This window comes from Prionailurus viverrinus, chromosome A3 (genome assembly GCF_022837055.1).
Source record: "Prionailurus viverrinus isolate Anna chromosome A3, UM_Priviv_1.0, whole genome shotgun sequence".
NCBI classification, from domain to species: Eukaryota; Metazoa; Chordata; class Mammalia; order Carnivora; family Felidae; genus Prionailurus; species Prionailurus viverrinus.
Genome location: NC_062563.1, coordinates 118,899,711 through 118,926,524, shown reverse-complemented (window position 1 = coordinate 118,926,524; position 26,814 = coordinate 118,899,711). Strand labels below are relative to the sequence as shown.

General features: G+C 42.7%; 2 protein-coding genes across 8 annotated transcripts in view; one reads left to right on the top strand and one right to left on the bottom strand.

Annotated features, from left to right (window-relative positions):
* RBKS (ribokinase) overlaps positions 1-26,814 on the bottom strand; it is a 125,344-nt gene that overhangs the window by 7,542 nt on the left and 90,988 nt on the right. For 4 of the 7 annotated variants that reach the window (XM_047854029.1, XM_047854022.1, XM_047854024.1 and 1 more), the window contains one exon: positions 24,244-25,301. In XM_047854029.1, the coding sequence (XP_047709985.1) occupies positions 25,128-25,301 (174 nt within the window). In that variant the 3' untranslated portion in view covers positions 24,244-25,127. Of the gene's footprint in view, positions 1-16,621; positions 17,810-24,243; positions 25,302-26,814 lie in introns of those variants that run through there. The other 3 variants (XR_007151142.1, XM_047854025.1, XM_047854027.1) reach the window with 3 other exon arrangements.
* MRPL33 (mitochondrial ribosomal protein L33) lies at positions 12,379-22,641 on the top strand. Its single transcript, XM_047854031.1, has 4 exons — positions 12,379-12,493; positions 13,359-13,377; positions 15,608-15,714; positions 22,334-22,641. The coding sequence occupies exons 1-4, from the start codon at positions 12,472-12,474 to the stop codon at positions 22,381-22,383; spliced, it is 198 nt and encodes a 65-aa protein (XP_047709987.1). The 5' UTR covers positions 12,379-12,471; the 3' UTR covers positions 22,384-22,641.

Genomic DNA, 26,814 nt, shown 5'->3' with positions numbered 1-26,814 from the left:
GAGAATGTGAAATAGGCTCTGCACTGACAGCAGTGAGCCTGATGTGGGGCTCGAACTCATGAACCATGAGATCATGACCTGAGCTGAAGTTGGACACTCAACTGACTGAGTCACCCAGGCGCCCCAATAAAGTGTTTTTTTTTTTAAAGAATACATGCATGAATTTGTGTGTGGTTATAGTTTCTAATGTACCCTTTAAATCAGCACACATCATCTGTAGTTACTGATCTCCACCCAATACTCTGGCATCCCATGTTAATACCTTCTGGTAATGGCTGATCTTTTCGCGAGCTCTGAGCCCTGCCAAAGTCGGCCTCGTAGTTGAAGTGCAACCTGGAATGTGCCAATCTGCCTCAGTGGCCCTGGCCCTTCCCAGGATCCAGGGGACTTGAGGCCTGGGCAGAGCCAGGCATAGGTTAATCTCACCGAGACTGCTCCAGAATGGGTCCCTCTTCTCCCTCACAATCTCTTTTGCCTGTGCTCAGCCTGATATTGGCCTGTTCTCATGTGAGCTCCCCACCTCCTCCTCTTCTGCATAATGTGCACAATATATGTCAACCTCATTCCTCAGAATCTTCTAAGCATCCTACTTGTCAGTTTATGTGACTTCTGAACATTCATGTCTGGCGCTGTCTTCCATCCGAAGATTGGCCAAGTCTGAACACTGTGGTTCTTTAGCTGTTCCTGAGGTTATGCAGGAGAGAGGAGGTGCGGGCCGTAGTCAGAGCAAGCAGATGCAATCTAGCTGTGGGCCCCCAGCAAATCACGTTACTTCCCCGGGCCTCACTTTGATCGTCTGTGAAAGGAAAGTGTTGATTCAGGTGCCCTATGGAGCCCACCCTGGCTCAAACAGAAGGCTCAGAGATCCTGCCCACGACCCCGCATATGCCCAAGTGGAGGGAGAAGGGAGCCCATGCAGTTTCAGGCCAGTGGGGAGGACTCTGCACCAGTTGAGTACTTTCCCTTCGTGGGCTTAGGTTTAAGGATCACCCGTTGGGTGGGGCCTGGCTGGAAAGAATGAGCCAGCCTCCCCCAGGTTTCCCCCTGCCTGAGTGGTTGCCTCACAGGCTGTTACTTAACCCTCCTCACCACTTCCCAGGGTGGGGAAGGGAAGGGCAGATGGTAGCAGCTGATGCAATAGCCAGACGCAAGCCCGTGTTGTTCTTCGAAGACTAAGCAAAGGTCAGCTGGGCTGGGCCAGCCCGGGCTGCAGCTGCCAGGCCCTGTTCTTTACAGAGTTTTAGCTTCCTCTTCTTCCTTGACTCTTTCTCCTGGAATGGAGTTTACTCTGTGGTCGTCAGAATCAATAGTTGATACTGTTGTGTTAGAATCTACTCACATCTATTCTCTCGTGGTACTCTAACCTGCGGAGAACATCCTTGCCTGCCAGGAGTGTGCACGATACGGGTGTACACACACGCCCAGTGGGGGCATCCGGACGTGAGATAGGTGTTCTGAGAATGTGCTCCCAGTGCTCCTCTGAGGAAGTGGGTTCAGTCAGAAAGATCAGAGAGTGTCAGAAGATCTGGAAATTTCCTGCATAGCCAAAGGCTCAAAATATGGCACAGGGAATGCTATTTCTATTCAAGGCCCCATCTATCAAATATAAATGATGGGCTACTTGCCCATCTCCCAGGGATCTGCATGCCTCAGACATAATATAATTCTTTTAATCTTTAAAGTTAAAACAAAAGCGTGGGAGGGGGAAAAAAGAAGGTGCATCAAGTCCTTTGTCAAGTCCTTGACAAAAGGAAATTGCTAAATATTGCACTCAAACTAGCTTGATAATGAGTAACTATACCTTCATGATAAATTGCAAAGAACTTTGTCTTACTAAATTCATGCTTCAAGACTGAACATTCTGTGCAATGGGCTCAAGAAGTAAAGTCCAGGTACAGTTAGGCCCTATGCCACTCATAATCATCAATTTAATTTCCATTTACTATGTGCCAGGCCCTGTGCTAAGTGATATACATGAGTTTTCACATTTTGTCCTCAAATCCTATGAGATAGAGTCTGTTATTATCCCCTTTTACAGATTCAGAAACTGAGGCACAGATGTGTAAGTAACTTGCTGAAGGACATAGAACTAGTAAGTGGTCGAGCTAAGATGTTAGCCTGGTTACCCTGACTCTGAGCTGCTTTCTCTTTTCCTCTTTCTTTCTTTCTTTCTTTCTTTCTTTCTTTCTTTTCTCCTTCTCCTTCTCCTCCTCCTCCTCCTCCTCCTCCTCCTCCTCCTTCTTCTTCCTCTTCTTCTTCTTCTTCTTTTGGTTAAATGCATCTGACAAACTCACATATACAAACAGAGGATTTAAATGGAATAGAATCCTTCAGGTTACAAAAGTTACAAAAGGATTCTCCAGAATGGTCTCTAAACCCCAAATTCCCCTGTAACTTCAGTCAGCAAAATCCATGGTTTTATTTTCTGGGTTGGTTTGATTCCCAAGTTTTAAGGAAAATAGTTTTTGAATATAACAGACTTTTGCTCTTTGGGAAGGGTCACTACTAAACCTCTCATTAAATTAGTTAATTCCAATACGATTAATTCTGATGCTTGTTAACGATTGACTTATTTTCTTATGGGTATTGAACAGCTAAATGTAGAAAGGAGCTTTGGGCAAGGTAGTTTATAATTTAAGTATGAATTTTATAATTATACATTTGTATATCTTCACACATAATCAAGGTTAATCAAATAGATAGCCTGAAAGAGTGAAATTATAGTGTTATGGTGTAGCAGGAGTTGGGGGCTTTCTTCTTGAATCAGCCATCAACTTGATTTATAGATGTTTTATCTCATTAACCTTTATGTTGTGGAGCTAATTAGTGATGCTGGGAACCGCAAAACACACTTGAAGCAGTCACATAGCTCTTTAACTCCATCGTGCACCCAATTAAGCCAGACCCAATAATTCTGAATCATAGAAGACATCTTTGGAAAGACGTTGCCTCCTTCGTTTCAAATGGCTTACTTAAATGAAAATCCAACCTGATGTAAACCCTGTTTTTCTCTTTTGGCTGCACATCCTTTTGCATCAAATGCTTCTGAAGCCTTCAAAAACTCTTCCCAGAGGCAAACACATGCAGATTGTTCTGACTATCCCTGTTTGGGTTAAGTTGTCCCAGGACCCCATGGAAGGTCCTGAGGATTTCACTGCCAGCCTCCCGTGTGCTGGTGAGCACCAGGGCAGCCACATCAGAACCCAGCCCCAGTCAGAAGGCTGCCATCTTGAGGATGGAAAAGGTCCCTCAGGTTCTCACAGTGCTATTGGCATCCTTTTGCTCCTATTCCCCATTCCTACTTCTGGAACTAAGCCCCTGAGGCAGGGGTGGCTACAGTCTTTCTTCCCTTGGTTTCTATGGGAGGATTCTGAGGTGGTTGGCCTTCCATTCTTGTGGCTGGGTTAAGGGGCCAGCTAGAATGGAAGGTTGATGGGAATCAAATAGGCTGCACTGATTTACATAGGAAAAAGTGTGGAGCTACTCTCTGGAGAGAGAGAATAGGCTGGGTGTGTAGCTCTTGAGTGTGACTTCGAGAAAAATGGGCACTTCTTCAAGAAGCTTAGCAAAGATTCACATTATGTTTAAGACATTGGAGATTCAACTTGTGTTTCTTTTGAATAGGATGCCACGTGAAGGTGGACCTTCATAAGGGAGGAAGAAGGCTTACATTTATTCACATTGCATTTCAAGTAATTTTCTGGGTGAGGGAAGTGGTTTGGGTAGAAAAATGTAGGACAATGGCTTACAGTGGAGTTTTCTGAATTTGCATGGTCTTAGGACAGGACTGTGCGGTGTGGGCAGTCGTAGAGAGGGGCCCATGGGAGGTTATATTATCAGGTGGAGGCCCTTCACCTCCCTTATATTTGCAGGTGAAACTGAGGTTTCTTTTGGGGTTGATTTCACACGAAGAGTAAACTCCAGTGCTGGAGTAAGGTGACACCAAACTTCAATTTCTTTTCTTAGTTTGCTTTAAAAATGGACTAGATGGTTAACATACAGAAGAATTTTTGTGTGGGTTCTTGCTCCTTAAATGCCAAACTGATGTTCTAATGCCGTTTGACATGTCTCTTGGGTGAATGACTCAGCCCTGGCCTCATGGACCCTCCACAGGCTCTCCCTCCCTCAGGGGTGCAGGTGTGTCCCCACCTCAGTTGGAGGCCAGGAAACTAACCACAATCTCCTGGCTATGAGACTGTAGGCTCCTGCCTTGGAGGCAAAACAGGGAGAAACACAGGCAGGCAGGATCCCAAACCACAGAAGCTCAAGTTAGGTCATCTTTGTGAACATGACAACTTGCTGTCTCTCTTAGTCAACAAAAAGAAACATAGACCCATTCAAAAATGGCTTTAAAAGACAGAATTTGCATGACTGTGACGACTTGCACTGAGTGCTGTTCCAAAGCGGTGGAGAATGAATTCGCCAAATCTTCTTCACAAGCCAAGAAAGGTGCCAGGGTACATTCACACCAGTTTATAGAAGGACCGTTGAGTACAGGGATTTAAATCATTTGTCTGGTAGCCAGTGAGTATGTTGTCTGATTTCCTGGTCCCTCCTCACATGCGCCTAACAACTTGGGGGACTGTGTGCTGGGCAGGAACCATCTTTCAAAGCCCTTGGAGACATTCATGGGATTGTCCCTCTGTGGGACCAGGCTCATTGGGGCAGTTAGAAATTAGGTTGAGGATCAGGTTAGTGAGGAGGAAGCAGTGACGGAAAATTATTATTCATGGGAACAACAGTTACCAATAACCATGAAAATAGTTATTCATGGGAACTTTGCCATGATTGGTATGGCCATTAACATGGTCATTTCATTTTGCCTTAAACGTGGGATCTAGTCCAAGGTGGAGGTAGATGAACCCTTAGGAATGCATAGTGACTATTTACCCAGTTTACCTGTGGGAATCAAGCACATGAAATTGCCTGAGTGAAACAACACTGCTTTGAAAAGAATTCTCTCACATTCACAGTTTATTTAAAATAATCATTAGGAAAAAGGGCCTGGTGTTTTGAGGAATCTATCAGAAATCTTCAGCTCAGTTTGTTCCTAGGGCAGAGTGACAATGGATTTACTTTGCTGAAGTCCTAACTGCTACTGCCAGGGTTATCCAGGAAGTCTAGATAATGCTACACATAGGAAACACAGAAACATTTTCTTTTCTAGACGGGCACCCCTGAAGACTAGAGATAAGAATCACTTTAAATATGAATTATTGATCCATTCCTCTAAGGCTGGGTAATAACGAACACTGTTTGTTCTTTGTAGAATTTAACATCTGCCCAACCCACTTATAGCACATGGAGTTTGGCCTTACCTCACACAGCCATACTGGTTGCTTTTGACCCTGGCATGTATCTTACTGAGATCTATCTTGAGTGGAGGGAAAAGATTAATAGAATTGATTTTGAGTGCACTAAATTCTACCCATGACAGACATGTTTCAGGCAGCTTCATGGAATTACTCATAGAGACCAAAACAGTTATTTCTGGACCTGGGGCTTCTTTGGTCACCTACTTCCCCACTGGTTGGCCCAGTCCCTGATTCCTATAGCAGACCTACTTAGGAAGGCTGGTGTATTTTCTTGGTTGCATTTTTCTGTAGCCTTTTAATCTCCACAGATGAGACAACTTAACATGCTTCTGCCACATGTGGCCAGAGATCTGCTTTGTGACAGCATCAGGACCAATCTTGTCTTGGACAGAGGGCTAGAAAAGACCTTGGACCTAATGTTAGTACCAAGTCATGGTGGTTCCTGGCTCCACCCTGGCTCCAGAAACTGGACTCTTATCTTGTCCGTTCACTTTATAAATATTGATTGAGCACCTGCTATGTGCCAGGCCCACAAATATGGCAGTAACTAAAATAGATAGAAATCCCTGCCCCTCTTTAACTTCTGTTTCATTTTAAGAAACTACCATTTTGTCCTAAATTTCAATTGTCATTCCCTGGTCAGTAAGCCACTTCTTCTAGAACAGTATTTCTTTTCTTTTTTTTTTTTTTTTTCAGAGAGACAGAGCGTGCAAGTGAGGGAGGGGCAGAGAGAGAGAGAGAGAGAGAGAGAGAGAATCCCATGAAGGGCAGAGAGAGAGAGAGAAGCAGGGGTCACCTGAAGCAGGGTTCATGTTCACTTAAAGTGGGACTTGAACTCAGAAACTGTGAGATCATGACCTGAGGCAAAGTCAGATGCTTAAAGACTGAGCCACCCAGGCGCCCTAGAACAATATTTCTTAAACTTCAGTGTGCATTCAAATCACTTGGGTAAATGCACATGTTAGATTCTGCACATCTAACAAGCTCCCAAATGATACTGTGAGGATGCCGCCTGGCTTACGTGTTGAGTAGCAAGTATGGGCACCCAGCAGCATTAGCACCACCCATGAATTTGTTAGAAATGCAGATCCTTGGGCCTTGCTTCAGACCTACTGGCTCAGAATCTATCCTTCAACAGGATCCCCAGGAGTTGAGAAACATGTAGAGCACTGATTCCCAAAGCACATGCAACATCAGAAGCTATAGGTGACAGTCACAAAATACCTGTGGGTCTCGTTCCCCCTTCCACAGAATTGGATGACCTGGCAGCGAGCACCCCAGGTGATTCTGATGGATACCAGGTCTGAAAACTCGCGAGAGCATTTTCAGAGGACAATTTCTGAGCTTTGTGGCACTTCCCCATGGAAATAGCCTTAGAGACGACTTCATGATAGTCATCTGAGGTTGTGTCCTCCTCTGAAGTCATCCCCACACGAGTCCCAGATAAGAAACTGAGGCCAGGTTCTTGTCCAGGGTCACATGGTTATAAATGGCGAAGTCTGGCCTGTAACACACGTGCAGTTCTTCCACCACAGTCCTGCTTCCTACCCACCACAGGAATGCCTCTCCTTGACTGTGACCCAAATCTTTCCCTCCTCCAGCAGAGTTTCAGCCCATTACCTCTAAGCCTCCACACCCTCACAAATTCTTTACTGCTATCCTCTCCCCACCCACATCACCCACCAGCCAAACCACACGTTTAATTGGTTGACTTTCCCCAAAGACTGTTTCTGTCAGCCTTTGATGATCGTGGCTCTTCTTGGGGCAGGTGAAGTATGTGGGTGGGAAGGGTGTTGCCCTCTGGACTTCCATCCATCTTTCAGGAAGGCTGTTCAACTTTCTGCTCTTTGTCTTCTGTTCTGGCGTCTCTCTCAATAAGTGTTCTGCAGCCTTCTGGAATGTATGTGAGCACCTCCTCTCTTTGCTCTCAGCTTCAAGAGTTCCTCACTCTTTCAGATTGGCCACTTTCTTCCCTCCCTATCCTATTCGGGGAGGTGCTGCTCACCAGTGAAGTTCAATGGACACACTTGGAACTTATGGTCTAAGATAGGGGTCCTAGCTTGGCAACCACATATTCTAACCCAGTACTTTTCAATCTTGAGTGTACCTTAGAGTCTCTTAGGGAGTTTAAAAAACCCCATGTCATGGGGCGCCTGGGTGGCTCAGTCGGTTAAGTGTCCAACTTCAGCTCAGGTCATGATCTCGTGGTTCGTGAGTTCAAGCCCCGCGTCGGGCTCTGTGCTGACAGCTCAGAGCCTGGAGCCTGTTTCAGATTCTGTGTCTCCCTCTCTCTCTCTGACCCTCCCCCGTTCATGCTCTGTCTCTCTCTGTCTCAAAAATAAATAAACGTTAAAAAAAAAAAAACCGATGTCTGGACTGCACTCAGATTGATTAATTTAAAAACTCATGTGGGAGATAGGCATCAGTGGTTTATAAAGCTCCCCAGGTGGTTCCAATGTGCAGCCAAGGTTGAGGGCCACTGGAAAATCCAGGTAAAATTGTTTCTGGATAAGCATATGTGCACTTCCTGGAAAAGCTAAGCCATAGCTTTTAGCAGATTCTCAAAGGTGTCCATGGCACCTTCCTCCTTCCCTTTCCCCACCTCAAAAAGGGTTCAGTGACTGGTCTAAGATAATAAATAAGGAGGGAAAACTTGCCAATTTTTAAGGAAACACCAAATACATGTGTTAATTAAATAAGTTAGGCATTAGCATGTAGAGCAGAGAAAGTACCTGTTGTTGCTTCTTGGGAATGTTCTGTTTGGTGGGATGGGAGAGTCCCTATCTCTCCCAATTAGCCGGGAAAACTGTGTGATTTCAGATGCTGCCCCTACACAGGTCTGATCACATCACCTAACTGTCCCATGGCTACGGGACCACAACATCCTGGTTTCTTCATGACCTAGCTCCAGCCACCCTTTCTAGCTCATCTCCCTCACTTCTTCACACACTTGAGCCCTAAGAGGATGCTCACTGTTCAATTTTCACACACCGTGCCTTTGCTGTTATTCTTTCCCAGGCTCCACCCCCTTCCCCAACTCTGCCTGCCTTGGGATGGGCCTAGGAGGGGAGGAAGATAGAAGAGAATGGCTGGAGGTGGGTTCTCTGGGGACAGAAGGTACTTAGTTACATTTGTCAAAGTGAGTAGGGCAGCGACCTCAGGAGTTCCTGCTTGGGGAGTAGGGGGATGATGTACAGAGATTCAGAGAAGTTCTGGCCTTTGAGAGACTAAGATGCCAGTGTTGGGGAGGTGGACCAGTGATTTGAGGAGTGCAGGGAAGCATACTAGGTGCTCTGAGAGGAATATGTGGAGGGGACCTGTGGGGTGGGAGGAGTAGTGGAGGGTCTGGAAAGACTTCATCTAGAAAGGGACTGATTCCCAGTGTCCCAGAAAGGACCCCAGTGGAGAGAGATGGGCCTAATCAGGAGGCTGAGACTAGATTATAGAGGGCATTGAATGCCAACCTGAGGACACTCACCACACACAGACTGAGCCCAGCTGGTGCCCCCAGGTCTTGCCAGCTTTTAGTCTTGCTCCCTCAGGAAGTCTTTGCTATATGAAGCTGTTGAGGCATAGGAGCTAATTTTGAAGCTGTGTCTTCTGCCTAGGGGTGTCTAAACTTGGGAAGGTGCTAGCTTTTTGCAGGGAGCCTCAGCCTTCTGTAGAGTCTCCTTTCCCACACTGCCCATGTTCCCAGGCCCCTAGAACAAATCAGGGAGCCAGGATCTCTGACCCTATAGATAAGAACAATGACTGTACTTCCCAACCATAAGTCAGGTGGGACATCGGTATGAAAGTGGACTGGAAAATGGGCAGTTAGAGGCCTCTCAGAATAGCAGAGGAGGAGTGGAGTAACCTCCAGATCCTTGGGTTTGAAACCCCGTGCTAAGTGCTGGGAATTCAGTGTTGACTGACACCACACAGACACTGCATCTAAAGCTCTGCAAGAGTAGATGTTCAATAAATGTTGAACATCTGCTTTCCTGGGCTGAGAATCCGGGTTAAACAGTTGTACCTACCCCCCCCCCCCACCTCCCCCTGCAAAGAGGTGGATGCCCCTCCCCTAAGGCCTTCACGTCTTCCACTTGGGCTACCAGGATTCTCTAAGTGTTCTACACTTTAATAAGGCACAGAGGGCTCATTATGTATATCCGGGAAATCCTCCCCTCCAATCCAAATCAGGAATTACATCTGTATTAATAAACATTTTAATTAACACTTACCAACTGCCAACAAAGTGTTAGGTGTAAATAACAGGTGGGTGCAGGTTGAAGTAATGAGACTAGACAGTCACTGCTTCCTTTCTATTCCATTCAGAAATTTCAAGAAATAATTCATATGCTATCTCTTTTTAGAAACAAGCTTATAAATTCTCCTGAACCCCGAAACTATTAATACACAAATACTTATCATTGTTTGCCACTTAAACATAAATATTAATAATTTAACTTTGGCATGGTGCCTCTCATCTCAGATTCATTTATTCTTTCATTCAGCAGACAAAGGGTGTTGGAGGCGCTGTTCTTGGTGCCAGGATACAAAGTTCCTGATCTTAAGAAGTTTACATCGTGGTAGGCAAAGACAGATAATAAGGAAGTCAACAAATACACCAAAAAATACTAAATGGTGAGACGTGCTGTAGGAAAATGTAAAGTGGGGTAAGGAGAATAGGGAGGGTGTGTGTGTGTGTGTGTGTGTTGCTTTCTTTCTGTGGCCAGGGAAGGCTTCACTGATTAGGTAACATTCAAATGACACAATTTACTGGTTTATTACATATAGGTCATGAGAGAACGAGGTGTCTGGTTGGCTCCTGGGCTTTTTACTTGAGCAACTGGAAACATGGAATTGCCACATACTGAGATGGGGGATGCCTTACGGGTACAGACCAAGTTTGGGAAGTTGATTTTGGTCATGTGATATCAAGTAGGCAGTTAAATACACCAATCTGGAATCCAGAGGAAAGGTTGAGACTGGAGATATAAATTTGGAAATCTTCAGCTCCTGGGTGTTTCAAAGACCAAGCTAGGTGTGACCACCAAGGGGATAAGTGTGGACAGAGGAGATTCGAGGACTGAGCCCTGGGCATGCCTCCACTGAAGGGTGAAAATGGTGAGGTGAAAATGGAGAAAGAATTGTTGATGAGGAAGGAGGGAAACCAAGAGAGCGGATACCTGGACACCAAGTGAAGATAGTTTTTCAAGAGGAGGGAGTGAGCAACTGTGTAAAAACAATACTGATAGATGCTGAGTATAATGAGGCTCAAGAATTGACCATGAGATTTGGTTGCGTAGGGGTCGAGGCCCTCACCAGAACAGGTTCTATGGAGAGGAGGAAGGAGGGGAGGCAAAAGTTTGATGCCAGATTCTGAGAGAGACAGAGATGTTGTCTTAGTCATTGGGTACTGTTTTTGAAGAAACCAGCTATAAAAGACAGTTTGAATATGGACTAGATACTAGGAAACTATTGTTAATCTTTTAGAAGCGAAAATAGTAGTATAGTTATAATAATCTTAGTCTTGACAGATACCTACTTAAATGTGTAGGGGTGAAGGTTTGTGACGTCTGCAATTTCTTTTCACACAGCTTAGCAAAAAACCATATATAAAAATATATTTATTTATTCAAATAGTATACAGAGAGAGTACAATGTTAACATTGATTGCATTGGGTATCTGATGTGTTCACTGCACTATTCTTTCAACTTTTTGATATGTTTGAAATGCCTCTTTATAGAAAATTTGGGCGAAAATACAGACTCTGGGCCTCACTGGTGGCAAATGGAGCTTTTAAAAGGCCACAGGTGACTCTGCTATACCATCTAGGGATGAGATCCACTGATCCAATGCCCCACTGAGCATAAAACTGAGGTGTAAATAGTTGACTTTCCAAAGGACAGAACAAAAGCTGAAATTAATGTTTCTTGGCTTCCAGTCCTGTGTTCTTTCTTATATATCCTTTAAAGGAATTTCCTAGATAAGAAACCTTACCCTCTTAAACACCTAAAACTCTTTGTCAGCAAACTGCATAAGGTAAGGAAGGATTTGGGCACCTACAGGGTACTCAGTTGTTAAAGTCAGATTATCAAGAGGACTGAAAATTATGAGAGGGTGAAAAAACTATAAGGTACGAAGGGCAAGGGCAGTCCTAGTTTTTACAAGCTTGAATTGTATTGAAAAGCTAAATTTTCTCTTTTAAATAATTTTATTACTTTTAGTGAATATAATCCATGAGATTGAATTTTATTTCACACATTTGTTAAGATTTAATATATAGACAAAATCATAGATGAGGAAAAAATCTGAAAGTCTTGATTGTTAGTTGGGGAATGGGGTTACAGATGAAGTTCCTAGTGTTGAAGGAGTTCCTTGCAGAGAGAAGTGAAGAACTGAAGATGCAGATTAGGTCCCAATGTTTAGTGGGAAAGGCATGAGTCTTGGCAGTCAGACAAAATCTGGGTTCGAATTCTGACTCTGCCATTTACTAGTTTTGTCACATTAGGCAACGTATGTGAGCGCTCCAAATGAGTTATTCAGTCCCTCTTGCAGGCAACTGTGCTGGGTGCTCTAATAAGGCACGTTAACATAAGATACGCAAGGTCGTGCCCTCCTAGAAATCCAACAGATAATTAAGGAACGGGGGATATTCAGGTGGAGGTTCTAACCCTGAAGGGACTAAGAGCAGCTCTTAACCAGGAGGGGATGAAGTTGGGCCGGAAGAAGCAAAAGAAGGCAACATTTTAAGGAAATATGCAGGAGCCTGGTAGTCTGGAGCAGCTGAGAAACACATACATAGCCTGTGGCTTTAATGCAGGTGGCTGCGATTATTTAGTGAAAACAAGTATGGAAAGACCTAACTCTGCCCCGGAAGTAAGAGGCAAGGGTTGGAGCGCGAACCCTGAGCGCTTTTAAACTCCCTCTCTAGTAGAGAAAGGGAGTTCAGCCTCCACCACTACAAAGATAAAACAACTAGCTCATATTGAACACAAGCAAGAGACAGCGTCTGGTCTGGAGGTTTATTTGGGAGGGGTGGGGGGCGGCGTGGGGCGTGGCCTGGAGCAAATCATCACGTTCTCTTCCGGAACAGGCCTGTGCCCCGGAAGAAGTTGCTTGTTGAGTGCTTTTGGGCCGATTTCAGAGACTGTTGGGGGAGTTGTCGCCATGTTCCTGTCCGCGGTCACCTGTAAGTGGGGATGGAGGAGGCGGCAGGGACTGCGGCAAGGGCGGGAGGCCGTGACAGGCAGGCTTCGGGACGGTGCGGGTTTGAGGGCGCGCGCCGGTCGGGAGCTTGCCAGGCCTTCAGGACTACAGCGTCCGGCATGCTCCGCGGCACTCCTCCGTGGGGCTTGGAGGTCTCTAGTGCTAGTTCTTCATCCCTTTGCGGTCGCAGGGACGGTCGTGTCTGGTCAGCAGGAGTGGGGTGCTTTCCCTGTCCTCCGTAGGGACGTGTCAGCAGAATCTCTGCACGTCCGAACTGGGGGGGAAAAAAAAACCTCAGAATTTTTATTCCACTCGTTTCAAACTCTGAAGACGAGGAAATGGCTTGAGAGAGGCAGCGACTAGGTCAATACAGCTGGGCTGGGAAAGAAGTGTTACTGGGAAAGAAGTGTTCTGGCTTCCCAAGGCAGCTCTTTTCTGCACCAGGCCAACTGTTCGATTAGATTTAGTTTCCCTCCTCCACCTCATGTGGTTGCTGAAATTTGCATGGGTTAACTTGTCAAACCAGAGGCTTGTTCCAGTGCAAATATTTGCACCTAGAAGAGGAACATGTGGAGCAGATCTTAGAGCGATTTGAAAAGTAACCAGCCCCACTGAAAAGGGATTGTGCAAAGCATTACATCCAGAATTGTGTTGGTTTCATTGGATCTTTGTCTTCTTTCCAGAATCTTAGCGAGATCCCTACAAGCTAGGGAGTAGTTACTTGAGTGACAACCCATGGCATACTTCTATAACTTACATTATTTATTACAGACATATGAACTTTGCATAAGAAAGATAATAAATTGATATTTTCTTTTCTCTTTCAACCTTTCCTCTCTGCGAAAAAGTTGCCAAGAGCAAGTCAAAGTAAGTAAGGTTTTTCTTTCTTTTTTTTTTTTTAACTTGTTTATGTTAGATTTGTTTTTCCAGCCCCTGCCAATACATCCTTATATTAATTAAACTAAGCATTTGGTTTCAATTTTCTGAAAGTTGATTTGAGGATTACTTGGTGAATCGTTTTGGGTCTATGAATGCTTTCAGAAAATATTTTCCCCCCGGCCCAACTGATCTACTTAAGTGAGCCATTCAGATAATTAAAGGAGCTCTTGCTCCCTTGTTCCTGAACAAACCATCAGTGTTCCCATGCTCTCTTTGGAATACTACCATATTTCTGTTTCTTCAAAGTCAGGTCGAAGGGCCATTTGTTTGGAGGCCACTACAGGAGTCTAGCTGAACAAGCTGTGATTTGATTGAACTACAGAGTCAGTTTTGATGAGTTGTGTGATCCTTTGCATTCATAGAATAAGCATTTCAAAAATAGCAAAGATTAAAGATTCCATGCTGTACCAGAGAGACTATAAATACCAAACTGGCATCTCAAAATAAAATTTGTAGACAATAACTGAAGTAAGATTTTCTGTGTTAAAAATAGGAGAATTATTTTCCAGAAAAAAAAAAAAAAAAAAAAGGAAAATTCTAAAGCAGGCTTTACTTACAACCCAAGACATATCACAAATCTTAAAACTAGGTTTTTGGATTAAAGTTAATGGAAAACATATAAGTTAGTGCTTTCTGCCAAATAGCTTTTATTCATACAGCTTTTCCCACAATCCAGTTTATTTATGTTAGAATTCCCATGTCTAAATTATGTAGGAATCTCCAGTGCCTCTGGTTTCTTTAGAAACCCTGCCTCTCATGTTCTTTGTTTCCTTCTTATGACATCTGCCAAATATGTCTTACCTTATAGACTTTGTGTTCACCACTCACCTTCCATACTATACTGTTGGTTCCTGGAAGGGGCAGTTGCAGCCTTATAGAGCTTTGCATTTCCCACAGTGCTTTCCACAGAGTAAGCGCTTAATAGGTATTTGTTAAATCTTTTTGAATGAAGGACTAATTATTGTCTTTCTTTTTTTTTTTATGTTTGTTTATTTTTGAGAAAGAGCGTGAGTGGGGGAGGGGCAGAGAAAGGGAGACACAGAATCTGAAGCAGCTTCCAGGCTCTGAGTTGTTGGCACAGAGCCCGACTTGGGGCTCGAACTCATGAACTGTGAGATCATGACCTGAGCTGAAGTCGGATGCTCAACCGACTGAGCCACCCAGGTGCCCCTATGGCCTTTCTTAATTAACAAATATTGTGTACCTTTTATGTGTGAGGCACTGTGCTAGACATTGAAAGGGATGCAAAGATGTGTACTGTATTTTTTTTCCATTTTACTTTTTTTTTTACATTTATTTATTTTTGAGAGACAGGGAGAGGCAGAGTGTGAGCAGGGGAGGGGCAGAGAGAGAGGGAGACACAGAATCAGAAGCAGGCTCCAGGTTCTGAGCTGTCAGCACAGAGCCCGACATGGGGCTTGAACCCACAAACCATGAGATCATGACCTGAGCCAAAGTCGGACACTTAACCGACTGAGCCACCCAGGCGCCCCGATGTGTAATGTATTATAGATGCTACAGATTCTCTTTGGAATAGTTAAGAAATAAGATAGCATGGTCTACATAGGGAAGCCAGACACACAAACAAGTAACAGTACAAGGGATTAAAAGGTCTAGTGAGGCAAAACATGAACTTTATGCTTTGGATGACTATAACTTAAACACAATATGAGGGAGAACAAGATTTTGCATGTTAATAGTGTAAAAGTTACCATCCTTTTATTTTGTCCCTGTCTAATTTTACTCCAATTACACACATCCTGGAAGATAGGGCTCTTTTGTGATAGCCAGCTTTATGATTTCTTGACTAGCCAGCTAGAGTTACCAGCACTTTTGTATTCCCCCTCCCCCCCCCCCACCCCCTTCCTGACTTCTCCTTCTAAGAGGTGAGTGTCTGAGTCTGTTCCACAACGTGGTTTGATTGTTCTTGCTGCTTGGTTAGTTGATTGCCAAGGTATTCTATAATAGAACAGACCTTGGAAATCAGAACCATTGAAATTGTGATTTATGGAAAATGTAGGCTGTCTTAGAACTGAACCTTTTTGTGTTGATATCCCACAGCTAATACTACTGTACAGAGTTCTCAAAATGTGTCATCCTCCCACGACTGATTTTAGTTTATTTCCTCAGCTTATAATAGCTTATTTTTAAATCTTAGAACCATTCTGGTGAAAATGCTAAGCCAAGCTGGGACAGGTTACTCCTTCAACACTAAGAGAAGCCGACTACGGGAGAAACTGACTCTCTTACATTATGATCCAATTGGTAAGATCCAGATAAATTACTCCACAGTAAATTCATATGCTTTCAAGGCCTGTTGCCCTTTCCAGATTGATGCTGAACGTCTTTTGGCCATTTTTGTGGCCCCTCTGACACTGTAGCATTCAGTCAGCAAGTATATGTTGAGTGTTTACTATGGTGCCACTTACTATCCCAGGTGGTGGGATACACCAGGACACCTTCAGGCCCAGTCCCTGCACTCTTGGTACATACAGTCTGTTTTGGAAGGGAGAGAAAAAAAAAAAGAAAAAAAAATGACGTTCTGCTGAGTGCTTTGAGAGACACAAGCAGGATGCTGAGATACACGATAAAGTTGGGGAGAGGCAGATTCCACCTTTATCTTATTCTTGAATAGGATAGATCTGGTAAAGAAACCAGCTATGTAAACAGAATAGGTGATACTGTTCTGGAAACGGAAAGAAAAGAGTGTCTTCAGAAGGGGAGGGAATATTCTCCTGGGATCATTTAACAGTGGCAGGCAGTTAGGTCCCGATTTGAATTAAAGGAGTATGGTATCTATATATTGATGGAGGAAGTTAAGAAATGTCATTTGGGGGCGCCTGGGTGGCGCAGTCGGTTAAGCGTCCGACTTCAGCCAGGTCACGATCTCGCGGTCCGGGAGTTCGAGCCCCGCGTCAGGCTCTGGGCTGATGGCTCAGAGCCTGGAGCCTGTTTCCGATTCTGTGTCTCCCTCTCTCTCTGCCCCTCCCCCGTTCATGCTCTGTCTCTCTCTGTCCCAAAAATAAATAAACGTTGAAAAAAAAAAATTTAAAAAAAAAAGAAATGTCATTTGTACTCTCTGCTAAAATGCCATAATAAATGGTAACTTTAAATAGTCTCGGTAGGTAGAAGTATTTGTCCAGAAGAGACAAGTGTTTCCAAGGCAAGATTGCCTGCTTACAAAAGACAGCAGCTGATTGCTATTGGTAGAAGCCCAGTTTTGTTTTTGGGTTTTGTGAGCAGAGTTATGTGAAGTAAACTAGCAAACCAATGATTTATTTTAAAACTCCAGGCCATTTGCTTAATTTTTGTGCCCTTGATTCTGAACAGCCTCCTTATAAATGTTTGTTAGTAAGAACTGTACTGGAGCTTCTGGGTTGGTGAACACGTATTGACTATGGGAGAGTGACCTGTGCGCCCCTTGCCCACACCTATGCGTCACTTCCATCTGACTGTTCCTGAGTTACTAATAACCGGTAGATCATGTCAGAACTTTCCTTCTTTTTTAAATCATGCTGTATTATCTTTAATTAAGTATAAAGACTTCCAATCATATCACCTACAGACCATTTTATCCACTGCTCTGGCCGCCAGTCTCTTGTTTCTCTCTTCAGCAATGGTGAGGCAGACACCCTTTCCAAGGGGGAGAGAAAGCCACGGTTTGTTGCCTTTGCCAATAACAAAGATGTTGGAGAGCCAGGTGGCAAAGCTCTTGCATTGGCATCTTTCACGCCAGCTACATCAAAAGAACCAGGGTGTCTCTCTCTCTCTGTTGGTGATTATACCAATTCTTCCCAGGTTGGCATCCCTGGTCACCACTCACAGATTACCAGTGCCAAACTTGATGAAAGCAGTAACCTTTCCAGTCTCCACCATCAGTCTGAATGGTGTCCTTCACCTTGATGAGGGGATCAGCATAGCAGATGATGCAAGCATAATGGGTGACCAGGTGAGGGATTCCTTTTGTTCCCACAAAGATCTTTCTCACTTTGCACAACTTATACTTGGCCTCCTCAGGTGCAATATTATGAACAAAGCAGCTCTTGGTGTGACAGATCAGACAGAAATTCTCCCCAGTCTTGTCAATGTTGATGTCATCCATAAAACCAGCAGGGTAGGTTGTTATCAGTTGGGATCTTGCCATCAATCTTGGTAAGATGCTGCATACTGATCTTTACTTTATGTGCTGTGAGGGCATACTCAAGTCTGTTCCTTAGGAAAATGATGAGAGAGAGATATTCTCTCAGCTTATGGGGACCAGTAGATGGACAGGGGGCAAACACATCAGTTTATCCAGCATCCAGTCTTTGGAGCTGCTATGTGCTTCAGATGCTTCTTGGGACCACAAGCCGTGGCTGTACTGGGCATGAAAAGAGAGAAGAATTGAGCTGAATTGTAAGACACCCACTTGGTGATCAAGATTGAATTGGTACCAGAATCTTATTTCCCAAAATTAATCCATTATATAATGAAAGATACTTAACCTCATAATCAACTTTTTCATTAACTAAGAATAAGACTCTCACTTCTGGCCAAGATGGAATAATAGGAATCAAATTTCCCTTCCCACTGGAAACAACAACAAAAGGACAATATTTGCAATAAAAGACCATGATCCCTGAAAGAAAGGAAACAGACTAGTGCTTGTGAATAACCAGACAAAATGGAAATTTCTGTCTTCTTTGCTTACCTACACAAGTCTCCTATCTTCAGATGTCATGAACACAAGCACCTATACTCTCTAGGCGATCTCCATGTTCTAGATGAAGAATTTTATGCAAAGGATTTTAATCAAGGACACAAAGCTAAAGTACGTTTCAGAACAAAGATTTGAACTGAAGACTCTCTGACTCTAAACCCCGGGCCCTAAATTATTCTATGTAGGGACCTATGAATGGCAGGTTTTACGGGAGGCTAAAACCTACCTACCATTGCATGACTTCTGGGCAGGCATTAGTGCCAATCCTGACTAGCAGCTACATTCACAGCTGCCTTCAGAGTTTGTACAGAAGGTCTCATGACCGCTGTTGTACCATTCATTATGCTGCATTCATTCATCAATGTCTAAGAAAAATAAAAATAGTATCGCCTGCAAAAAAAAACCCATAAAGGCCCTTACCAGTGTGAGGAGCATATAAAAAAGACTCTTGAGAAGCCCAGTTGTCAGCTTAAAATTGGATGATTTCCATTCTTTAACGGAAATAAAATTCTCTGCTGTTTTTACAGTGTTAAAATTTCTGGTCATTCTTTATCATAATATAAAAGGAGTTCTAGGTTTGTACCTGATGATTGGGAGTCTGAATTCTAGGGTGTGACCACATATGGTTGAAAAATTATTACAATGATAAGGTATGTCTCTTAGTCCTTTTGGGTTGCTATAACAAAATACCACAGACTAGGTGGCTTATAAACAACAGAAATTTATTACTCAGAGTTCTGGGGCCTGGGAAGTCCTAAGTTCAAGGTGCCAGCATGGCTGCTTTCTGGTGAAGGCCCTCTTCCTGGTTCACAGCCTGTGTCGTCGTCTTGTCCTCACATGGAGGACAAGGGCAAGCAAGTATTGTGGGGTCTCCTAATAAAGCATTAATCCTGGTCATGAAAACTCCACCCTTGTGACCAAAGCACCTACCAGAGGCCTTGCCTCCTAATGCCATCGTATTGGGGGTTTAGGATTTCAACATATGAATTTGAGCGGCGGGGAGGTGGGGGGGTGGGGGTACACAAATATTCAGACTATAGCTATATGATAGAGTTGGTGTGATTTTTTTCTCCTGATTTCTTTGTATCAGCTGGTAAAAGCTCAAAGTGATGAACTTTACAGAAAGTAATTGTTTTTCTAGCATTTAGCTCTTTTAGAATTTATATTTAGGAACATGCACAACGTTAATAAATGTTAGTTGAATAACCTTTTATGATATTTTCAGCATGAGAATGTATTGGGATTTTCATCCTTAGTACGGAGGTGTTAGGAACTTATTTGTCAAATTGATTTTAAGTTTTGAGATTGGGAAAGAATACTACAATAAACAGTTCTGATCATAAGTTGAAAGTAGGAGAAAACATCCATAAAAGACTGTTAGAACTTTTCTGATAAGGAATGGTCTAAGTCTTCACAGCACGACTTTGTCCTTTTCTGAAGAAGAGAATGTTCCGGGATAGTGGACTGCCTGGCTTTCTGCCCATCTACTGAATGCCCTGCAGTCTAGCATGATGATGTTTGCCTTGGGGCCTGCCCCATTGCCCAAGGTACCAAATAGCTTGGCAGTTCTCCCAACATATTTTACTGCAGTGAATAAATGACTAGTTTAGGGTAATGTTTTGTTAGTCTGCTTTATAAAGGAAATCAGTAAGGAAACAGAAAAATTCCCAATTATTTGAACATTTCACAGTATACTCTGGCTAGAACCAGCCTGTCTTTTCAGACTCCTTTTCTTCGCTAATTTCCAAGGAGGAAGGACCAAATGCTGAGGCATAAGCTTATTAAACTTTGTTGAATATATGAAGGCTTATCATAAAGAAAGTGAAAACTTGTCATTTTTGATTCCTTGGATGACTAAACAAGACAATATAGACTTTAATTGAAGCAGAGTTGATTTAGGTTAGACGTAAGGAAAGAACTTGACAGATTCATTCTTCTATGAATTCAGCACCAAATATTTTGACAGAAAATTAATTTTTGTTTATGATCATGGATAGCAGTGTATTATTTCAGCTCAACTGTGTATCTAGCAGCAACCCTGTGAGGGAGATGGACTTATCCCCCACACAGGGAAGCAAACTGAAAGCAGAACATTTTGAGAAATTTGTCCAGGGACTCCCAGCAGATATAAGTGGTAGAGCCAAGGTTGGAACCCAGTCTTTCCGACGCCAGGCTCCCTATTTTTTCTAGTACATGGAGCCAAAGTAATCTTCCTAAATTTTTTTTTTTTTTTTTAATTAGGATCTTCCACTGGGGTCAGCCTAGCATTTAAGGCTATGGAGCCCTACTGTCCTCTTACCTGTTACCACTGTTCCTTGGTACCAGATGTGTATTCCTTTTATAGTTCATCCAAAGGCTGCTCTTTCAGGGACCGAACTTTCCCTGTCCGTGAGGTGTTCCCTTACCGGTCCAGTCCCTTCGATCTTTAGGGTCCTACTTCTTGGACATTCAGGGGCTCTGCTCATACTTCTGTAAACTCCACATTGCTTAGCCCAGTTCTGTGGACTGAAATATTTATTCTTTGGAGTAAGAGAATGAATTCAGTGAGTGAATCAGAAATTTTTCATGAATAAAGCCTTGCTTTACTGATCTTAGTCACTCCTATTCTGGGTAATTTAAATAGTCTCCTGATTGGTTACCAGTGAGATGGGTTCTGGTTTTCTTTTTAGCCATTTTTTTAGTTCCATGTAGAAAAACATGGAAACATTTTCTGCAGTGAATCATATTGTTTGATGGGAAACTATTGTGGTTTACCATTTTATAATGCTTTGTAGTCCCTCTTAGACTTTGAAGGAGCATCAATACTACTTTTAAAATATTAGATAATTCAGAATATATTAAAAATACCTCTGTACAGTGTAATAATATATTTTGTTTTTTTTATTAACAGATAAAATTCTGTTGACCAGTTAATAGTTTTTTTAAAAAATTTTTTAATGTTTGTTTATTTTCGATAGAGTGTGCAAGTGGGGGAGAGGCAGAGAGAGAGGGAGACACAGAATCTGAAGCAGGTTCCAGGTTCTGAACTGTCAGCAGAGTCTGATGCAGGGCTCGAACTCACGAACTGTGAGATCATGACCTGAGCTGAAGACCAACGCTTAACCGATTGAGCCACCCAGGTGCCCCCTGGCTAATAGTTTTTAAATCTGGCTGACCATCAGGATCATCTGAGGTTTTGTAAAAATGTAGATGTTCAGTCCTCACTCTAGATGTATTAGACCAGAATTAGGGTAGGGGTGGAGGTGAGAAGTAGGAACGTATTTTAATTAAGCTCCCTAGCCTATTCTTAATCATAGAGAGCTTGGGAATCTCATGTATACAGTATCCATATTGATTATAGAAGAAGAAAAACCGTGGTGAAATGTCTGTGTGATCGGGATAAGTGAGGGGTGTTGTGTTGTAGTCCTTTGAGTTCCTGGATCTTCCTGGGTGCATTGTTTGCTTTTGGATTTTTGGCCAGGAATAAGTAGGTGGTGAGAGACCGAGAGACGGAGGGAGAGAGATATGTTGGAAGTTAATGGAGTACTATAAAGCATTACACGAACGGTGAAACCCTTACTGCCCAGCATCCAGTCTCTAGTCTTTCATCTGGGCAGTTAGTACTTTTGTGTTGGCTTTCTTTCAGAGAACTGTACTGTTTTGATATTTTCAGTAATGAGATTTTGGTTATAATTTTCATTCTTTTACCATACAAGAAAATCAGTTTTTGGGTATATTAAACCATCTCTGGAAAGTACAAGGTTTAATGTATATTTACTCTTCTGGCCAGACTGCCTTTTGCTTGGTCTGCTCAGTTCTTGCTGCTTTTTTTTCCTCAGTCCAGCTCTTAGTCTCTCTCCTGCAAGAGTGTTCATTAATTGGGTGAAGACATTGGATGTTTTCCATTTTTTGCTCCTAGTTTTGTTTGTTAATATGGATATTTCACATTGAGTGAGATATGACCTTGTGGTGTCCCGGAGATGCCACTGATTGGCTGGTGAACCTTCCCTTGATTTCCTTACCATTTTCTCTAGGTTTCTTTGGCCTCTGGGATTGAGGAACCGAGTTTGCAAATCTGCTCCATCCTCATGTGAAAGGAATAGTAAAACAAGAGAAAAGAGAGTGCTTGTGGTCTGACACATATTTTTATTTAAAAATGATGATGATGCTTTTAGTTTTCTGCTACAACCCATTTTTCTCTTACAGTGAAAACAAAAGTCCTCTTTGTGGAACAGAAAAAAATACGCTCCCTCTAAACAATGGATTGAAAATGAATTTGATTTATAAATGAGAAGACTGAGGGCGGGATACTGATTCAGAAATTCTGCAGCGTGTAATAAAAGAAGAGGAAATGGCACGGAATCACTGCCTCCTGTGATTTGAAGGCCATTGTGAAGGAAAACAATGGACTGAAAGAAAGTTCTTCATATTAGGACATATATCATTGCATCACATTTATTTATCTTTCTGGATATTTTTATAGCCCTTAATAAAAAATATTAAAATAGCGCGTACTATTGTCTCTTAGTGATGTTTTCCCCCACTCTTTGAAATAAAAAAAACAACTACATTACTAAAGAATAAGCATTGTTTCATATAAAAGAAAGTTTCCATAATGAAACTTGTGCAAGACTTTCCAGTCTGCTCCTCTTTGTACTTCATAGGAAAGGCAGAGTCATTCTCCAGAGTGATCTTGAAAAAACTGTGCAATAACAGAGGTGGTAAGGGTGAACAGGAATAAGAAGGGGGCCAGCCTTGTAACATAAAAGGAATCATGAGAACTTTCATTTTGTTTTGTGCTTATATAATTAGGAAAAATGCCATTGGTCCGTATTCTCAAACTCTGGTCACTGAAACAGTAGTTAGGAGTTTCTAGGAATGCTGTGGACTCCCTTTATCTCCTAGATTTCCTTTTTAAAAAAAATTGTTTTTATTTGTTTTAATAAGAAAAGCTAGAGTGTATTTCCACAGAGCTATGACTGGGGCTTCTGGGGCTTGGTACCACACAGCTAACCAGCTTGGAAGTTCCACTGATAATCCCTGACATTCACGTAAGGACCCCTGCCCTACCCAGATCCATATACTTTCTCACTCAAGCTATTGTTTCCTACAGATTTTCAGTAAGAAATCTGAGTTGAAATCTGCATTCTTTTCTAGAGATTAGTTTTCTCCTTTATGTATCAAATTTCTGACAATGTGAGAAGGATCAGCTTTTATTTTGAGCTCTGCTGGTTCATAATCTTAACCCATTTAAAGCATTTATCTAGGAGAATGATAGCGTGCCCACCATGGCCTCAAGCATGACAAAGCCAATGCTATTCCAAAATAACAGGTGTGTCTCCCCCCCCCCCCCCCCCCCGCCGCCCCCACCATGGCTCAGTCTGTGGAGGACGTGCGGGAGTAGCTTTCTGAAAATGGAATTAGATGTAGACAGTTGTTGAGCCTTCGTGGCTTGTGGCATTAAAGTCAATAAACTATTTTCTGGCATCTTTTGTTAAAACTTTGGTTCAAAGCAATAATAGGTGAGATCTTGGCTATTTGTAGGTTGAAACTATACGTAGTGATTTTGGGTTACAAGAAAAATCCTTCACCTGATCCTAGCTAAGTCAGATGTAAAGGGTCTGTGACAGGTATGAATCACCTTTTTTTTTTAAAACCCAAAACAACATAAAATCTGGGTTAACAGATGACTTATCTATTCAGCACATGAGCTGAACATGGCCCACAGGTGGTGTTTACATTTTTAAGTTTTTTTTGTGAGAGAGAGGGGGTGCAAGTGAGCAAGGGGCAGAGACAGAGACAGAGAGAGAGAATCCCAAGAGAGGCAGAGGGAGAGAGAGAAGCAGCACTCACTGGAAGCGGGCTCATGCTAACCCCAAGCAGGGCTCGAGTTCACCTGAAGTGGGACTCAAACTCACAAATTGTGAGATCATGACCTGAACTGAAGTCAGATGCTTAACGACTGAGCTACCCAGGTGCCCCCATGTTTATGTTTTTTTAAAAGTATGTTTTGTTTTGTTTTGAAGTTTATTTGAGAGAGAACAAGTGGGGTAGGGGCAAAGAGAGGGGAGAACGAGAATCCCAAGCAGGCTCCGCACCATCAGTATGGAGCCTGATGCGGGGGCTCGAACTCACAAACCGTGAGACCATGACCTAAGCTGAAATCGACTCAGACGCTTAACCGACTGAGCCACCCAGGCATTCCCCCATGTTTACATTTTTAAAAAAATCAGTTGCTGACCCTTAAACATTGAAAAGATTTCAATAAACATCCAGACTTCTGGCTTCTCTTGCAAAACAGAAGCTTTGACAACTCTAACACTGAATGTCAGCTGTCCTTCTTAGGAACTGCTCGAGGTCCAATTTCTTGTGCCCTCTTCCCTCATTTAACATTCTCTGCTCTGGAGCTTAAGTTCTGGAGAGACAAATGAACAAACAGGTGGGTAATAACTGATATGCACAACAATGAAGCAGGTGGAGAGAAAGAGGGAGTTGCTGGTGTTAGGTAAAGGGTGTCTAAGGGAGGCCTTTGATAGTAACATTTGCACACGTGAGGGAGTAAGGCACATCAACTTGTGGGGAAAGAGTGTTCTAGGCAGAGGGCACAGTAAGTGCGGAGGCCCTGAAGTGGTTTGAGTTGGGTAAGGAGGCCAGTGTGAAATGAACGTAGAGGGGAGAATGGGCGGAAATGGCATGGGAAGGGAGAGGGGTGTAGGATATAGATCATATAGGACCTTGTATACTCTGTGCTGACCATTCGTGGAGCCTGGAGCCTGCTTCAGACTCTCTCTCTCTCTCTCTCTCTCTCTCTCCCCCCAAAAAATAAACATTAGAAAAATAATTTAAAAATAATGAAAGCTTGAGTATGACTTCATAAATGAACATATTTGCAAAGAATGGAGAAGAGGATATTTTATAGTAAGCTGCTAGCTAAGAGTGGCCACCCCCTCCCCCAAGTACATTTTATTTCCAAGTACATTTATTTTAGGGTTAGTAGCAATCAAAACAGATCAAGTGGCAGGTCTTTTTTGTATGGATAAGATGACTGTGTTCCTGCAGCCTGGACGCTGACTGCTGCGATGAAATTGGCTCTCTTGAGCATTTCTTCCAAGGACAGATTGGGGTAGTAAGCCAGGTAGAAGGCCAGAGCCCCCACAAAACTGTCACCAGCACCCTGTAATTAAAAGCATAGTTGTGGAGATAAGCATGTAGTCACCTGTTGCCCAAACTGTATTTTAACAATATTTAAGTACACTTTTTGATGTAGAAGATTTTTAGGTAAAAGGATAGTACAGAGGTTTCCATACGCCCCATATCCAGTTCTGTTGTTTGGTAACATCTAGTATTATGGTACATCTGTCATAATGAATGAAATGGTATTGATATTAGCTGAACTCCATACTTGATTTGGATTTCACTAGTTATGCTTAATGTCCTTTTTCTGTCCCAGGATCTCCTCCAGGGTACCCTATTACATTTAGTTGTCATCTCCTTAGACTCTTGTAGGCTGTGACAGTTTCTTGGACAGTGTTTATTTCTGTTTTGAGTCTCTACTTTCTAGAATTGTTTCTAGTTTGTTTCTGTTTCGAGTTCCTAGTTTTGAGGACTGGTCAGATGTTTTGTAGAATATACCTCAGCTGGGACTGGTCTGTTTTTCTTACAGTTAGACTGTGGTTATGGTTTTTGGGAGGAAGACCACAAAGGTGAAGTACCATTCTCTCATCACATTGTATCAAGGGTATATACTGTCAATGTGACTTGCCTCTGATCATGTTAATCTCAATTACTTGGCTAAGGCAGTCTTTGCCAGGTTTCTCCACTGCAAAGTTACTTTCCTCCCTCTTTTCATACTGCACCCTCTGGAAGCAAGTCACTAAGTATAGTCCACATGTAAGGGGTAGGGTAGATTATTATTGGAATGCTTCTCTGTGGGAATTTTGTCTTCTCCCCCCAATTCATTACATAATTATATCTGTATAAAAGACCCATGAACTCATGGGTCTTTGAAAATTTTTAAAAATTTATTCTTTGGGCTATAATCTAGTACTGCATTACTTCTTTGCTCAAATTGTAAGGGACTCTTTCAGTTGGCTCCTGTGTCCCTTTAACATACCCCATGGTTTTGTCTTTTGGGTGCTTTACTTTCTGACACTATAAGATGCTCCAGGCGCATCTTGTATATTCCCTGCTTTAGTTCTAGAATTAGCCATTTCTCCATTAAATGGATGCAGAAAAGTGGTGAGAGCTATGCAGATATTATTTTCAAACTAAATATAGGGACAAAACAGTTTCTTTCCATTTTCTCTGAAGCTCCAAAGATCTGATTTGGTAAAGTACATTTACGGACCCACAGAAATAGAAAACACCAAAGAAAGTCTTGACTTCCACCTTCAGGCAGGGTAATACCTAGTCATGTGTTCATCTAACAAATGTATTTAAGATAACTTAAATATGATTATACAGTCTCGCTTGGAAAACCATTCTGAAATAGCTTTCAGGGTCATTTTCCAGTTTTTTTTCCCAGTTTGTTGTTCCTTAACGCCCAAGAGTTTTCACGACAGATCTTGAGGCTATACTTCAGCCTTTGTAAAGAGCCTTGGCATGCAAGATTGTTCCAGATGCATATGCCCAGAACAGTGATGGACACTAGTAAAGGGGTAAAATCCACTGTGGATTAAATGCTAAGT

Excerpts from the sequence above, each read along its gene's own strand:
- MRPL33 (XM_047854031.1), top strand. The coding sequence starts at position 12,472 with ATGTTCCTGTCCGCGGTCACCT. Across the intron at positions 15,715-22,333 it reads CTTACATTATGATCCAATTG|TGAAAACAAAAGTCCTCTTT; the intron begins GTAAGATCCAGA and ends TTTCTCTTACAG.